We start from the raw sequence: 18,010 nt of genomic DNA on the forward strand, positions 1-18,010 counted from the left end.
GATGGTAACGCCACCTAATTTATTTTGTTTATTTATAGACTTGACAGTTAGGAAGATTTTTTTTGGTTAACTTTCCAGTCAACTTTCCAATAAAGTTGCCTTGATTGAAAGTCAAATTTTTGGCAGCTGGCCAATCAGACCTGCCCAATGTTTGTCTAATTTTTATTTTAAAGTGATGAGGCCAACGTTGTCGTCAATTTGACTTCTTTGTTAGTGAAGCCGATCTCATGCACGGTGTTTTTTAACTGAAGAATTACGTTTTATAAACCCCTTTCTTTTGACTGTTTATTTTTGTTGATAAATGGAAATACAAATCTTCCATGAAGATTATTTTGTTCACCATTAATTTCACGGTTTTCAGGCAAGACTTCATTTGCGTTCAACTTTTTTTTTGAAGGTAAGTTTTGACCAAGGCAACTAGTTAGTTTTTAAAGTGTCATGGATTTCAAACTCAGAACTTTACATCGCAAACCTCTTCATATTCAAAAAGTACCAAACAAATTATTGTCAACAAAACACTACTCAGGTAGGCTACAAGTCCACCATGATTTGTATTGTAAAGAAATATTATTTATTAACTTTCCAAATTGACAAGGAACCCTTTTTTCAGAAAATATTAACCTTCCGACCACAACAGGGGTGCTATAGCACCCCAGGCATTTTTATTTTAGTTGTAATTTTGATTTTGCTTCATTCTTTTTTCTACCTTTTTTCGTAAAATATTTTTTTTTTTAATAAAGTTTTTTTTGTATGTGTTCAATAAAGTATATTAATTGTTATGTTTGAATAAAAATTTTATGTTGTAATTTAAAGTATTGTTTTTATTTATTTTCTTGGCTGGGGTGTTATGCCACCCCTGTTGGAGTGTATGTATATTTTTAAAGTGTTGTGGTCGGAAGGTTAAATGAAGTTATGCAGAATAAAAGTAAATAGAATGCATTATGATTTTACTTGAGAAATATTGTTTTAATGTTGAACAGTTAGCCATTTCATATACTCACCTAGCAATGAACATACCACTTGAAACATTTCGCTGAATGGAAAATGAGCAGAACTCTTAGCTAAATTGGACCTGTCTCCAGCTGTAAGAAACTTTCTTGCTTACTCAAGATCCAAACAAGTTAAAAGTTCTTTAATTTTGCTGCACTTTGTGTAAGTGATCCTAATAATTTGAAATAATTAATAAGCAATTCACTATAGATATCAAGACTAGTTTGTTCACATTTTCTTGGCTATTCTAGTTGATGGTGCCCTTGAATGGTTTTTAAAGAAGCGTTGGATATCCAAACGAATATATTATCATGCAACAAACGTTCTTGCTTTGGTCCTACTATTAAGCTAAAACTTTATCTACTGTGAACAAACAAACTCGAAATTTTACCGCAAAGCAACTACTGCTCATTCGGAAATGAGATCGAAATTCTTCTAAACTATATCTAGGTGTTGTCACTTCATAATAGACTTCGTGCCTGTTAGAATAGTTTTCTGTTAAACGTAAATCGTTTAAAACCGGAGATTTCGCAAGTAAATTATTAATTGTATAGAATTCCAATTGAGCCTAGAGGAAATTTAACATAGATAACAGATTAAAGTTACTTACTTACTTACTTAAGGTGGCGCTACAGTCCGGGGTGGACCTGGGCCCCAACCAACATGCCTCTCCAGCCAGCTCGGTCCCTAGCTAGCTGTCTCCAGTTTCGCACGCCAAGTTGGTTGAGGTCCTCTCCCACCTGGGTGCGCCACCTGAGTCGCGGTCTTCCTCTACTGCGCTGTCCCTCGGGATTAGATTCGAAGACCTTCCAGGCTGGAGCGTTGATGTCCATCCGCTCTACATGACCTAGCCATCTAAGCCGTTGGACTTTAACTCTGCTAACTAGGTCAGTGTCGCTGTACAGCCCGTACAGTTCGTCGTTATATCTTCTCCTCCATTCTCCATCTATGCGTACGGTACCAAAAATCGTTGTCTGTATAAATAGCGGTGCCTAGGTAGACAAAGTCCTTAACTACCTCAAAGTTATAGCTGTCCATGGTGACGTTTTGCCCAAGACGTCGTCGTTCGGTGTCCTTTTTTGATGACAGCATATTCTTGGTCTTGCCCTCATTGACCACTAAACCTATCTTCTTCGCTTCCGTCGCAATGCTCAAAAACGCTGCACTGACATTACGATTTTATCTTCCAATTATGTCAATATCATCTGCGTATCCGAGTAATTGGATGGATCCTTGGAAGATTGTGCCTCTAGCGTTGACGGTTGAGTTTTGCACAATTCTTTCCAGAACGTTGTTGAAGAAGTCGCATGACAGTGCATCGCCTTGTCTAAAACCTTTTTTGACATCAAATGCATCGGTAAGATCTTTTCCGACCTTGATAGAGCAGCGTGCATTCTCCATCGTCATTCTGCACAAACGGATAAGTTTGACAGTAAACTTTTTTTTAAAACTTCGCTTTTTATGAAATTGTATGTCATTGATGGTTTGTTCCTTCTGAGAAACTTAAAGAATTGAATAATTTATGTTTTTTGATCAAAATAAAAAAAAACTGTGCGACATTTTAACTGAGTTTTTATACTTTTCCCTTAAGTGACCGTCATTCGACCACCTTCCCCTAACGGGCGTAAATTAATACGCCTGGGAAATAGTTTCGAGACACAGGGGAGGGTTGCCACTAAGGAAAACGGTTGTTTTTCCAGGCTTTTTGCATCGAACGGTTCTAATTTCTGGTTCAATCATAAAATTAAAAACTAAGAAGCTTGTATATATGCATAAAAGCAATTTCGGTAGAAATTTTCTCCTCTTTGTTATAAGACTTGAATAAAGGTCAATAAGGTTTATGTATGTCAAGTTAAAAACAGAAATTTTGGTGTAATCATTTGTGTTATCAGGCCAATAGCTCGATGGCCGAGTAGTGGAATCCCAAGGGGGTGTAGGGTAAGTAAACGGAAGTGACGATAGTATGACAAATACGACAGAGATGATGCTCTGAGGAGAGGCAACAACGGGGATTCCACCGGAAGGGTGGGAATTTTAAGGCCCAGCTTCACCGTCACCAGCAGCTGCGAATGTGGTGCACGCTATTAGGTGGTGGTATCGTATCGTTTTTTTTATCGTTACCATGATTATTATGATGCATGATTTATGTTTTGTAAATGGAGTGGTCCGTCTGTGGGGGCAAGATCCCCCCAACGCCAACCAGCGAGTTATAGCCGAGCGGAACAAGCATGCCGCGACCCCCGCAGCGGACATCGTGTGCCTTTTTCCTCCCTCTCCTTAGGTCGTCCGATTCCTTCTTCTTCTCCTTCTTTTTTCCTGACTTTCTTTCCTGTCAACCTTTCTATTTTCTTTCTTCCTTTCAGCCCTGGCCTAAGATGAGGTGTTGTCAACTCAACATCAATTGGCAACGAGAAGCGGCAGCACGGCGGCCTGGCCAATGTCATCTGGCCTTAAACGCAAAGCCGTGTTTCAGGTAGGACGGGTACCGGTCAGGACTCTAGATAATATATTTCCTCTATGAGCGTAAATATGATCTACTAAGCTGTTGTCTACCATAAAATGTACTACAAAGGACCTTCCGAGCTTCCATCCATCGCATCTGGATTTTAAAAGCTTTAACAGACTGAAGAAGGCTCTGTTGGCTTTGAGGAGCGACCGCTCGCTTATTTCTTCGTCTATATCGTTATTGGCCTTAAAGTCTGTAAACAGATGGTAAGTTTTAATATTAAATTTAGAAATGTTTCCATCGTCTGCCTGGGATGAAGCCACACTGATATTGAAGGATGATAGTTTTAGCCTTTGGGGCGATCCGGAACAAACTCAGGCGGTTTTTTACACACACCTCTTCTCCCTCTTACTTCGGACCCACCTAAGCCCGGAATAAGATCCACTAAGTTAGTCAAAAACATGCACTTCAAAATCTTAAAACCTGTAACTGATTGACTAACCGATCATTAAACATATGAACCACTTTCCGAATATCGCAGTCTTCAAATTTTGTGCAAGAGTAGGTCTTGTGGTTCAAAAAATAGGGGAAGGCGGGGCATAACGGGCACCCGGGGCATAATGGGTCCTGTTTGTATTTCCATATCGAATAAAGAGGCAGCTTTGAAACGCAATCTACCTGCTCAGACATATCGCTCGCTATTGGGGGAAAACCCTTTTTTGATTTGAGATCGCAGTTGCTTTGTGTTGGGCATGGGTGCCCATTATGCCCCGTTTACTTGCATGAAAAGCCATTTTGCTCCTTTGTTTTGAACTACGATCCTATCAGCATTTTTCTTATTTTAGATGGTTCGGAACTATGTTAGGAAGACCCAGCGACAAGAATGGAGCAAAGACAGGATGCTCCGAGCTGTTCAAGATGTAAGGTCAAAAAAAATGAGCTGTAAAGCTGCTGCTCGAAATTACGAAATTCCTCGAAGCACCTTACAAAGATTTGTAAAAAAAGCTGATCAGAACCCCGACCTACCACTTGTGATTGCAAAAGTGGGAAACTTTAAGCCCGTTTTTTCAGAAGCTCAAGAAAAAGAGCTGGCCGAATATCTTAAAGACATGGAAGGCCGCTTATTTGGCTTCTCGATGAAAGAATTTCGTGAATTAGCGTATAAGCTAGCGGAAAAAAATGGGTTGGCCAATAACTTTGGGGTTTAACCAAGTAGCTGTGGCAAATTTTTATAATTTGCTGGGGGAGTGTATTGAAAAATATGGATTTTCCTCAAGCAGGATATTCAACGTAGACGAAACCGGGATCACTACCGTTGCAAAGAGTTTAGGAACAATTCTAGCAACTAGAGGGAGGAAGCAAGTAGGATCGTTATCTTCTTCAGAGCGAGGACAACTACTAACCGTGGAAATTTGTATGAGCTCTGATGGTTCGTTTCGTATATGCCGCCAATGTTTATTTTCCCTCGAAAAAGAATGAAAGCCGAGCTGATGGATGGAACACCACCTAATTCATGGGGTGAGTGCAACAAAAATGGATGGATAACTAAGGATCTGTTTTTGAAGTGGTTCAAAAGATTTATAGAATGGTCACGCGCAACCAAAGAACAACCAGTTTTGTTACTTTTAGACGGGCATGCAAGCCATGTTAAGAGCATTGAAGTCATAGATGTTGCAAGAGCAAGTGGTGTTGTCATGCTCTGCTTTCCACCACACTGCACACATCGAATGCAACCCTTGGATGTAACGTTTATGAAGCCTCTGAGCTCATATTATGAAGATGAAGTAAAGAAATGGCTCAGACAAAACCCTGGAAGAACTGTTACACACTACCAAGTAGGACAACTGTTCGGAAAAGCCTATTTAAGAGCTGCTACAATGACAGTTGCGATAAACGGCTTTCGGAAGACCGGCACATGGCCGGTAAACCCAAATATATTCGAAGACCATGACTTCTTGCCTTGCAAAACCACGGATATGTTATATGAACAGACCTACTTTTGACCTAAATTTGCAAGCTTCTCAAGTGCAACAAACAGGCTTATCAACCACTGATCCACTTATGTTAACAGAAGCTTCATTTTTAAGAGCGGTAGACGCATCAATGCTGTCCCATCCACTTACGTTATCTACAACCCCTGTTTCGACAATGAATGATCAATCCACGACACCAATTTCTTACCAAAAATCCGAAATGCCAATAAATGCATTGATACAATCTACAAACCATGTTTTAGCAATTGACGATGCGCCAACGCCCTCAACTTCTTTCCATAATTGTTCACCATCTCAGATTGTAGCAGTTCCCAAAGCACCACAAAAAAAGAGAGCTTCTAAGCGTCGAGGAAAAACTGCAATTATTACAAGCTCTCCTTACAAAGAGCAGCTGAAGGCTGAAATCACCAAGTCCAAGCCTCCCACAATGAAGAAAAAGAAAATCATCGCAAAGGTTAAAAAAAACAAAAAGGCAGAAACTTCAGACAGCGAAGAAGACGAGGAGTGCTTGTATTGTGGGTATTTATACTCCCAGTCTATCGAAGGATGGGTTTCCTGTAGAGCTTGCTGCAAGTGGGCATTGTTCATGTGCTGGAGAGAATGATGTTGATGATGAATCCAACCACATATGCTCACGTTGCAATCCAATTTAGCTCCATGCCCATCATGCCCCGCCTATGCCCATTGTGCCCCAGCAGCGGGGCAAATTGAATGATGTTTTAAATTGCAAAAAAAAATATTTAATCATTTATTTTTAACAAACTGTCTAATTTAAATTTATTCCTTAATAAACCTTCTTTTAAATAAAAATTGTTCAGATATTCCTAATACATTTTTGAAATTTTTATTAACAATAATCCTTAAAGGGCCCATTACGCCCGGCTTCCCCTACACCACCTACAAGAAAAATTTACAAGTCGTGATTCTTGAACTATAACGAAATCTAGCAGAGTTGAAGGAATCAAATGCAAAATTCAAAAATATAAGGTTATGTGTAAGAAAGGGGCGTTGCATCCGCCCACTGTTTTTGTTTATGCTATTGTTTATATAAGATACTTCTGAAACTTGTAGAATGATGACATTTAAAAGAGTAGAAGTGATTGATGTGTATTCGAAGACAAACATTTTAAAGTCGAGGATCAGCTAACCAAACAAAGTGGCGAAGGCCTAAAATCCTAAAATCCAAAATCCCAAAAATGAATCTAATTATTTTTGTTATTCAAAAATTAAAATGTACACATTTTACAAAAGGTGGTGAATTTTCCAGCCCCATCTTAGAAATGTTCGTAAGACTAACACAATCCGGAAAACCCAAAATCGCGAAATTTCCAAACGATTTCTCAACTCTTAACTTCCTGTTTTCAATTCAGTTTTGGGCAACAGTTGATCTTACTACTATTCAGAGTTGTCTTAGCAATCTCATTTTTGTTTTGTGTGATCTTGAGATAGCATCAGAAACACACTTTTGAAATGAAGACAAATGTATTACTTTTTTTTGATAAATAATAATAATTTATTTAAATAAGTTAAACTTAAATCTAATAATTAAATATTTTAATTCAAATTATTGTTTCTACTGTGACAAAATAAATATAAGTACATGTTAATGTAATAATAAAATAAACGACGAAAAATCATTGTTGAATCTTAAATCTTGATAATTTCTGAAATCATATTCTTTCCTAGCACCAAGGCCAAAAGCATAGCCTTGGCTTTATTGTGGGCTTTCTGGAAGTTGCATTTGACACTTCAGTTGATTTACTAGGCTCAACGGTAACTGGGATCCCCGTAGTTTTGACAGTTGTTGGCACTGTCACAGGTACCCAAGTTGTATTGACTGTTGTTGACGTTGGTTCATCGCTTGTTCCCGTAATAGGAACCAAAGTATCTACAATGGGATAGTCTGTTGTAGTAGATGTAGTTGTTATGTATATTAGTGTACTTGTCACTTCTCCAGACTCGCAGTCATCTGTTGTTGTGGAAGTGGGCTGTTCTGTGGAAGTCGATGTTTCTCCATCACAATCATCAGGGGTAGTGGATGTGATTGGGTAATCAGTGTCAGGTTCTTGTGAGCTCATAGTTATTCCCGACGTAGTTAAAGTGGTAGACTCAGTTGGTTTGGTTGGGTTTGTTGGTCTGGTTGCGTTTGTTGGGTTTGTTGGGTATGTTGGGTATGTTGGTTTAGTTGGGTTTGTTAATTTAGTTGGGTTTGTTGGTTTAGTAGGTTCGGTTGGGGTTGTTGGTTTTGTTGGGTTTGTTGGGTATGTTGGGTAGGTTGGTTTAGTTGCGTTTGTTGGGTATGTTGGTTTTGTCAGTTTTGTTGGTCTAGTTGGTTCGGTTCGTTCTGTTGGTTTAGTTGGTTTTGTTGGGTTTGTTGGGTATGTTGAGTAGGTTGGTTTAGTTGCGTTTGTTGGGTATGTTGGTTTTGTCAGTTTTGTTGGTCTAGTTGGTTCGGTTCGTTCTGTTGGTTTAGTTGGTTTAGTTGGGTTTGTTGGGTATGTTGGGTAGGTTGGTTTAGTTGCGTTTGTTGGGTATGTTGGTTTTGTCAGTTTTGTTGGTCTAGTTGGTTCGGTTCGTTCTGTTGGTTTAGTTGGTTTTGTTGGGTTTGTTGGGTATGTTGGGTAGGTTGGTTTAGTTGCGTTTGTTGGGTATGTTGGTTTTGTCAGTTTTGTTGGTCTAGTTGGTTCGGTTCGTTCTGTTGGTTTTGTCGGTTTTGTTGGTTTAGTTGGTTCGGTTTGTTTTGTTGGGTTTGTTCGTTTGGTTGGTTCTGTTGGTTTTGTCGGTTTTGTTAGTTTAGTTGGTACGGTTGGTTCGATTGGTTTTGTTGGGTTTGTTGGATATGTTGAGTGTGTTGGTTTAGTTGGGTTTGTTGGTTTAGTTGGATTTGTTGGTTTAGTTGGGCTTGTTGGGTGTGTTGATTTGGATGTGCTTGGTCGCCTAGTTGTGGATTTCTTATGACAAGGTCTCTTTGTTGTTCGCTCTGTTGATGTTTTTGGTCTCAAAGTAGTTGTTGTCCTTCTTGTTGGTTTACGAGTGGTTGGTTTAGTTGGTCGAATGGTCGTGGTTGTTTTGGATGCCTCGGATGATGTTGGTTCTTCCGACGTTGTTGGTTCATCAGTGGCGGGCTCCTCCGAGCTCATAGTTATTCCGGATGCCGTCGTTGTGGATGTTCTAGTGGAGGTTGTTCTTGTTGGTATTGAACCCGTTGAATTTCCAGATGTTGTTCCTGTTAAACCAGTTGAATTTCCAGAGGATGTTGTTCCTGTCGGGGTTGAACCAGTTGAATTTCCAGAGGATGTTGTTCCCGTCGGGGTTGAGCCAGTTGAATTTCCAGAGGATGTTGTTCCTGTCGGGGTTGAACCAGTTGAATTTCCAGAGGATGTTGTTCCTGTCGGGGTTGAACCACTTGAATTTCCAGAGGAAGTTGTTCCTGTCGGGGTTGAACCAGTTGAATTTCCAGAGGATGTTGTTCCTGTTGAAGCAGTTGAATTTCCAGAGGAAGTTGTTCCTGTCAGGGTTGAACCAGTTGAATTTCCAGAGGATGTTGTTCCTGTCGGGGTTGAACCAGTTGAATGTCCAGAGGATGTTGTTCCTGTCGGGGTTGAGCCAGTTGAATTTCCAGAGGATGTTGTTGCTGTAGGGGTTGAACCAGTTGAATTTCCAGAGGATGTTGTTCCTGTCGGGGTTGAGCCAGTTGAATTTCCAGAGGAAGTTGTTCCTGTTGGGGTTGAACCAGTTGAATTTCCAGAGGATGTTGTTGCTGTCGGGGTTGAACCAGTTGAATTTCCAGAGGATGTTGCTCCTGTTGATCCAGTTGAATTTCCAGAGGATGTTGTTGCTGTCGGGGTTGAACCAGTTGAATTTCCAGAGGATGTTGCTCCTGTTGAAGCAGTTGAATTTCCAGAGGAAGTTGTTGCTGTCGGGGTTGAACCAGTTGAATGTCCAGAGGATGTTGTTCCTGTCGGAGTTAAACCAGTTGAATTTCCAGAGGATGTTGTTGCTGTCGGGGTTGAACCAGTTGAATTTCCAGAGGATGTTGTTCCTGTTGAAGCAGTTGAATTTCCAGAGGAAGTTGTTCCTGTCGGGGTTGAACCAGTTGAATTTCCAGAGGATGTTGTTGCTGTCGGGGTTGAACTAGTTGAATTTCCAGAAGATGTTGTTCCTGTCGGAGTTGAACCAGTTGAATTTCCAGAGGATGTTGTTGCTGTCGGGGTTGAACCAGTTGAATTTCCAGAGGATGTTGTTCCTGTTGAAGCAGTTGAATTTCCAGAGGAAGTTGTTCCTGTCGGAGTTGAACCACTTGAATTTCCAGAGGAAGTTGTTCCTGTCGGGGTTGAGCCAGTTGAATTTCCAGAGGATGTTGTTGCTGTCGGGGTTGAACCAGTTGAATTTCCAGAAGATGTTGTTCCTGTCGGAGTTGAACCAGTTGAATTTCCAGATAATGTTGTTGCTGTCGGGGTTGAGCCAGTTGAATTTCCAGAGGATGTTGTTGCTGTAGGGGTTGAACCAGTTGAATTTCCAGAGGATGTTGTTCCTGTCGGGGTTGAGCCAGTTGAATTTCCAGAGGAAGTTGTTCCTGTTGGGGTTGAACCAGTTGAATTTCCAGAGGATGTTGTTGCTGTCGGGGTTGAACCAGTTGAATTTCCAGAGGATGTTGCTCCTGTTGATCCAGTTGAATTTCCAGAGGATGTTGTTGCTGTCGGGGTTGAACCAGTTGAATTTCCAGAGGATGTTGCTCCTGTTGAAGCAGTTGAATTTCCAGAGGAAGTTGTTGCTGTCGGGGTTGAACCAGTTGAATGTCCAGAGGATGTTGTTCCTGTCGGAGTTAAACCAGTTGAATTTCCAGAGGATGTTGTTGCTGTCGGGGTTGAACCAGTTGAATTTCCAGAGGATGTTGTTCCTGTTGAAGCAGTTGAATTTCCAGAGGAAGTTGTTCCTGTCGGGGTTGAACCAGTTGAATTTCCAGAGGATGTTGTTGCTGTCGGGGTTGAACCAGTTGAATTTCCAGAAGATGTTGTTCCTGTCGGAGTTGAACCAGTTGAATTTCCAGAGGATGTTGTTGCTGTCGGGGTTGAACCAGTTGAATTTCCAGAGGATGTTGTTCCTGTTGAAGCAGTTGAATTTCCAGAGGAAGTTGTTCCTGTCGGAGTTGAACCACTTGAATTTCCAGAGGAAGTTGTTCCTGTCGGGGTTGAGCCAGTTGAATTTCCAGAGGATGTTGTTGCTGTCGGGGTTGAACCAGTTGAATTTCCAGAAGATGTTGTTCCTGTCGGAGTTGAACCAGTTGAATTTCCAGAGGATGTTGTTGCTGTCGGGGTTGAACCAGTTGAATTTCCAGAGGATGTTGCTCCTGTTGAAGCAGTTGAATTTCCAGAGGAAGTTGTTGCTGTCGGGGTTGAACCAGTTGCATTTCCAGAGGATGTTGTTCCTGTCGGGGTTGAGCCAGTTGAATGTCCAGAGGATGTTGTTCCTGTCGGGGTTGAACCAGTTGCATTTCCAGAGGATGTTGTTCCTGTCGGGGTTGAACCAGTTGAATGTCCAGAGGATGTTGTTCCTGTCGGGGTTGAGCCAGTTGAATTTCCAGAGGAAGTTGTTGCTGTCGGGGTTGAACCAGTCGAATTTCCAGAGGAAGTTGTTCCTGTCGGAGTTGAACCAGTTGAATTTCCAGAGGATGTTGTTGCTGTCGGGGTTGAACCAGTTGAATTTCCAGAGGATGTTGTTCCTGTTGAAGCAGTTGAATTTCCAGAGGAAGTTGTTCCTGTCGGAGTTGAACCAGTTGAATTTCCAGAGGAAGTTGTTCCTGTCGGGGTTGAACCAGTTGAATTTCCAGAGGATGTTGTTGCTGTCGGGGTTGAACCAGTTGAATTTCCAGAGGACGTTGTTCCTGTTGAAGCAGTTGAATTTCCAGAGGAAGTTGTTCCTGTCGGGGTTGAACCAGTTGAATTTCCAGAAGATGTTGTTCCTGTCGGGGTTGAGCCAGTTGAATTTCCAGAGGAAGTTGTTGCTGTCGGGGTTGAACCAGTTGAATTTCCAGAGGAAGTTGTTCCTGTCGGGGTTGAACCAGTTGAATTTCCAGAGGATGTTGTTCCTGTTGAAGCAGTTGAATTTCCAGAAGAAGTTGTTCCTGTCGGGGTTGAACCAGTTGAATTTCCAGAGGAAGTTGTTCCTGTCGGGGTTGAGCCAGTTGAATTTCCAGAGGATGTTGTTGCTGTCGGGGTTGAACCAGTTGAATTTCCAGAGGAAGTTGTTCCTGTCGGGGTTGAACCAGTTGAATTTCCAGAGGAAGTTGTTCCTGTCGGGGTTGAACCAGCTGAATTTCCAGAGGAAGTTGTTCCTGTCGGAGTTGAAACAGTTGAATTTCCAGGGGAAGTTGATCCTGTTGGAGTCGAAGCTGTTGAATTTTCAGAAGATGTTGTTTCTGTTTGTCCTAAGGTAGTTTTTGTAGAAATGGTCGTTGTTGCAGTTGAGTTTGTGGGTCGAGTCGGATGGGAACTGGTCGTATTTGGACTGGTTGGTTTTGTAGTGGGAGGTTTTGTTTTTTCAGTTGACTTGGTAGTTGATTTAGTACGAGTTGATTGCAATGTAGTCGTAGTAGGTTTTCTCGTTGTTTTTTTGGTTGTTGTTTTATGTGTGGTTTGTTTGGTGGTGCTTATTGGTGGTTTTTTGGTTGGGTGCTTTGTGGTACCACCTACGCACTTGTTGTCCTTATCTAAGACGCAGCATCTCAATTTCTTGTCGAAGTAATGCTTTTTTTCACATGACATCTTCATTGATACTCCTCCAAGACACATATAGTAGTCCCTGCAACTGCTTTCGTGTTCATAAGCAAATCCTGGTGCTAAGTTTTCGCAACGATCTCCTAATGATGGTGCGGATGGTGTGCATGGTTTATCAGGGTTGTGAACACAATCTTGGGTTTTCTCATCATAAGAAGAAGGTGCTTCGCATGTCAGAACATATGAGTGACCTTGATAACAAATAATATATTGATCGCAATGCAATGGATGCGGAAAAGAACCTTCTGGATCCGATGTACAACTAACGTAGTTCGACAATCCATATTGAATCTCGTACTTGCGATTCTTTGTTAAGGACTAAGAAACAAAAAGTGAAATTTATTCATTAATTTTATCAAGCAACCAATTTAAAATATTTATAACTTACTTGTGGTAACGATACTGCAGCTATTGCCACAACACAATAGCTTAAACAGAATAAAATAGGTCGAAAATTCATTTTTGAACACAGCAAAAATACCAGTTTTTGCTTTTAAAAACGATTTTATATTGATATTTCTTAAAAGTGTCTCCGCTGGATTTTCCAAGCTATGATGAGATATTCAATCCTTGAACTTCCTCAAAGTTCTGTGATTTCCGATCGTTTTTTCGGAGTTTTTATACAAATAATAAAGCCCATCTGCACTTTCCTAATTGTTTATCAATTTCTTTAAATTTAATAATTATTATCTTTTGGAGCATATTAATCTTCGTTTTCGTTCGTAATCTTGCACAATTACGTTACTTTTCAATTGATTATTGATACGTATGGGGATGACTCCCTCCAAGATAAACCAAAGGCTATTGATTTCCAAAATTCAAATTATGCACGTGGGAATGATAAGATGGATATGGTGCAATGTTTGGTTCGTTGGTCTTATAGATTAAGGGAATCGCGTGGATAAGTATTTTATGTTCACTTAAGGTAACAACCGATATCTTTTCTACTTTTGAACTTTTACTTGGCCACATCCAGTGGCTGACCGGGATTATGATTTATGTTGAAATTATTATAATTGTATTCAATAGTTGCAAAATATTTTCATTTGACAAATATTTGGCATTCATAAATCTCAACTTTATTTATTATTATTGTTATTTAAGTAGATACTAAAGTCGATAAAAATAATGATAAATTTAATGCCGACTAAGGTACATTTTATCTTTGAACATGTGGTTTAATTGCACCAAGGTTCCAGTCAGTTGCGCCAAAAGCTTCTCCAGGTTAATTTTTTGCAGATTCAAGTATTTTTAAAAAAGATGATTTTCATTTTTGTACACCTGAGGTAGTTACTGTTGCTAACAAGTGGCCACATTGTATTTTTATGATCTCAGAGATTTCCGTATAAACACGTTCACGTTCAGACGACATTAGGGACATAGAAATAAGGAAAGTTTCTTGTATCCGATTGGCCGGCTGTCAAAAATTGCCTTTCAATTAAGGCAACTTTATAAAAAAGACTGGGAAGTAACTTACTTAAGGTGTGAACTAGGGCCTCACCCAACAAATTTCTCCATTTAACTCGGTCCCTAGCTAGATGTCTCCAGTTTCGCGGTCCAAGTTGGGTGTGGTCACATTCCACTTGTGCGCGCCACCTGATCCGCGGTCTTCCTCGACTGCGCTGTCCTGTGGGTGTGGATTTGAAGACTTTCCGGGCTGGAGCATTGACTTCCTTGCGCTCTACGTGACCCAACCATCTTAGTAGCTAAACTTTTACCCTTCTGGCTAAGTCTACGGCGCTGTACAGCCCCTCTTCTCCTCCACTCCTATTCGATGCATACGGAACCAAAGATCACACGAAGAAATTTTCTCTCGAAACGACCCAAGGTGCTTTCACCCTCTTTTGTCATAGTCCATGCTTCTGCACCGTAGGATGGGGATGATAAGGGTCTTATATAGCGACACTTTGGTCCTTCGAGAGAGGATTTTGCCACTCAATTGCTTTCTTATTTCCAATTGCTTATTCTTCGTTTGTTCTCAGCGCTAGTGTTGTTTTCTGCGTTTTCAGTGGAGCCTAGGTACACAAAGTCCTGGACTACCTCAAAGTTACGTCTGTCGATGGTGACGTTTTGACACGTCGCGTCGGTGTTTTAGGGCCTTTCTTGACTTTGTTTTGCGCTCATTAACCGTTTAACACATTTTTGCCGCCCCTACCTCAATACTCACAAAAGCCCCATTGACATCAAGCTGAGTTCTTCCGATTATGTATTTGGACAGACTTTTGAAAGATAGTGGCTCTATAGTGTTGACGTATGAGCTCTGCACTATTCTTTCAAGTACGATGTTAAAAAAATCGCATGAAACTGTTTGTCTAAAACCATTTTTGACATCGAAGCGTGAATTCTCCATGGTCATCCTGCACAAACGGATGAGTTTGGCAGGGATGCCAAAACTAGACATGGCTCTATACAGCTTGTCCCTGTAGATGCTGTCATCAACCCCCAACCTAGAGGGCCAGATCCTTAGTATAACTCCAAGAATGGTTAGCCGGATAATAAGTCAGAAGCCCTAATAAGTCGTAGAAGCCCTAAGTAGTTTAACCTTACTGGAAATGTAGACACCACCGTTGATTCCATCTCGGGAATTCCTCCGCTGCCGTCAGGATAAGGAGATGTGCCTAAATGGAAACACCTCTCCCTCCCCCTCTCGTTTTGCTGCTCTCAACAACTTTCCACTGGGGTTAGAATCCAATCTCCAGTTGAGGTACAAGGCACCCGATATTCACCACGGGTAGGTGAAAGAAGGAGTTAATAGACAGAGGTGGGTTTTGAGAAAAACCTGTGGACGCTTGTGTCCTCTTGAATGCACATATCTATCTTTTAACATGTGGTTTAACTGACCCAAAGTTCCAGTCAGTTGCTGGAAAAGTTTCTGCAGGTTACTTTTTTGAAGATTCAAATATTTTTGTAAGTTTAATTCCTGGTTTTGTGTACCTGAGGTAATCAATAGCAAGTCACTGCAAACCACGGGTAAAAATATAATGTGGCCAATAGTTATTATCCACATTATATTTTTATGATCTCAGAGATTTCCGTTTCCTCAGAAATATAAACAAATGTGCAGGTTCAGACAACATAAGGGACTTGATTTGCAAAAAAATGCATTCTAAGAACATACATTGGGCAGGTTCAGACGACATTAGGGACTTAAAAGTAAGGCAAGTTTCTTGTATTTGATTGGCCAGCCACATTTCACATTTTATTGCTTCAGTAAAATTTTCAATATATAGTGTTGCATTGCGACGACCTTTTAATTCAATGAAAATAACAACAAAAATGACTAATTGTTGTCCCACAACGCCATACACGACGAACATGTTGATAAACTTCAAAACATGTTGTAAACTTGCCCATAAAGCCTAGTACATACTTCCTCGTGAAGTGAACGTTCGCCAGTTGAGAAAGTGAACTTTTGACATTGCTCACTGGTACACACTTGTGATTACACGATGTGAACATGCGGAAACCAAATGTCAAAGCTTCACCAACAGTTCCCGTACATTTTGCACGTGAATTGCCCGTGAACGAAAACTCTCCACTTTGTTCTCCACTCAGCTTCACGAGCAAGTTCACGGATGAACCAAAAACTGAAATGTGTATGGGTTCACGAGATGGTTCACAAGTAGGATGGGCTTAAGCCTAGTACATACTTCCTCGTGAAGTGAACGTTCGCCAGTGGAGAAAGTGAACTTTTGACATTGCTCACTGGTACACACTTGTGAGTACACGTTGTGAACAATTGTCAAAGCTTCACCAACAGTTCCCGTACATTTTGCACGTGAATTGCCCGTGAACGAAAACTCTCCACTTTGTTCTCCACTCAGCTTCACGAGCAAGTTCACGGATGAACCAAAAACTGAAATGTGTATGGGTTCACGAGATGGTTCACAAGTATGTACTAGGCTTAAGCCTAGTACATACTTCCTCGTGAAGTGAACGTTCGCCAGTGGAGAAAGTGAACTTTTGACATTGCTCACTGGTACACACTTGTGAGTACACGTTGTGAACAATTGTCAAAGCTTCACCAACAGTTCCCGTACATTTTGCACGTGAATTGCCCGTGAACGAAAACTCTCCACTTTGTTCTCCACTCAGCTTCACGAGCAAGTTCACGGGTGAACCAAAAACTGAAATTTGTATGGGTTCACGAGATGGTTCACAAGTATGTACTAGGCTTAAACAGCAACAGAAATTCTCGACACTTGGAAAACTAACTGGTTGCCTTCGTCAAAATTTACGTTCAAAGAATGAAGTTTCCAGATGGACCCATTTTGAAAAATGCAAGCTAAGAAAAAAGACTTTAAAGGTCACATTGCACAAAAGTGTTTGCGTAACCTTAAAGCCGCCCTTAATAACGAATCATTTGGAAGTGCTAAAACGCTTAAATCCAAATATGACGGCATCAAAAAGGACTTACTTACTTAATTAAGGTGGCGCTACAGCCCGGAGTGGACCTGGGTATCAACCAACATTCGTCTATAGATAGCTCGGCCCTTAGCTAGATGTTTTCAGTTTCGCACGTCAAGTCGGTTGCGGTCCTTGCCCAACTGCGTGCGGTTGCGGTTTTCCACTACTGTGCCGTTTCTTGGAATTGGATGCGAAGACCTTCCGGGCCCGAGCGTTGATTTCCATTCGCTCTACATGAACATGACCCATCCATCTACGTTGTTGGACTTTTATTCTTTTAATCAGGTGAGTGTCTCTGTACGACCCGAACAATTTGTCGTTGTATTTTCTCCTTCACTCTCTATCTATGCGTACGGGACCAAAAATCACCCTAAGAATTTTTCTCTCGAAGCATCCTAAGACGATCTCATCTTTCTTTGACATGGTTCAGGCCTCAGCGCCATAAATGAGAACGTTATGATGAAGGTGATTTTAGATGCTCAAAACAGGACTTTACTATTCAATTGCCTTCTAGTCTTCGTTTTTTTTTCAACGCGTTGTCCGAATTTATAGAGGTGACTAGGCAGACTAAGGTCTTAACTACCTCAAAGTTATAGCTGTCGATGGTGACGTTTAGTCTAAAAAGTCGTCGTTCAATGTTCTTTTTTCTTGGCCTTGTCCTCATTGACCACTAAACCCATCTTCTCCGCTTCCTTCGCATTACTCAAAAACGTACCTCTGACATCACGCTTTGATCATCCAATTAAGTCAATATAATCGACGACGTATCTGAGTAATTGGATGGACTTTTGGAAGGTTGTGCCTTTAGTGTTGACGGTTGATTTTTGCTTAGTTCTTTGCAGAACGATATTGAAGAAGTCGCTTGACAGTGCATCGCCTTGTATTAAACCTTTTTGACATCAAATGCATCGGTGAAATCTTTTCCGACCTTGATAGAGCTGCGTGCACTCTCCTTCGTCATTCTGCACAAACGGATAAGATCTTAAATGCGATGTTCAGGAGACTGATGCCTCTGCAGTTGGCGCTATTTAGAGGGTCTCCTTTCTGGTGTATTAGGCAAACTTTGCTGAGATTCCACACATGCCCTATGTGTGGAATCTCAGCTTTCTTCATACCATATTTTGGAGATGAGTAGGTGTATGCTCCCTACCGAGTCATAACCTGCTGCTTTAAATAGTTAAGAAGCGATGTCGTCAGCTCCAGGCGTTTTGTTGGACTTGTTACGAACAAAAGGGACCCTCGGAAAAAATTCGGTGTTCTTCAAGCCAATAGAAGTTACATTTTCGCATTAAAAAAAATCATGAAACCTTACTTTGCAACTTTGGCGTTACTTTGCAATCGTTTGTGAAACGATGCTGACAATACGGCTTGTATATGCTTTACTCGCTTCTGAGAAG

At 41.0% G+C, this 18,010-nt stretch overlaps 1 protein-coding gene across 1 annotated transcript; it reads right to left on the minus strand.

The window, feature by feature from the left end:
- Positions 1 to 6,951: 6,951 nt before the first annotated feature.
- On the minus strand, positions 6,952 to 7,619 carry LOC129943319 (uncharacterized). Its single transcript, XM_056052660.1, has 2 exons — positions 7,373 to 7,619; positions 6,952 to 7,318 (listed from the first exon to the last, which is right to left on the minus strand). The coding sequence occupies exons 1-2, from the start codon at positions 7,506 to 7,508 to the stop codon at positions 7,113 to 7,115; spliced, it is 342 nt and encodes a 113-aa protein (XP_055908635.1). The 5' UTR covers positions 7,509 to 7,619; the 3' UTR covers positions 6,952 to 7,112.
- Between the last annotated feature and the right edge of the window lie 10,391 nt (positions 7,620 to 18,010).

Source organism: Eupeodes corollae, chromosome 1 (assembly GCF_945859685.1).
Source record: "Eupeodes corollae chromosome 1, idEupCoro1.1, whole genome shotgun sequence".
In the NCBI taxonomy this organism is placed as follows: Eukaryota; Metazoa; Arthropoda; class Insecta; order Diptera; family Syrphidae; genus Eupeodes; species Eupeodes corollae.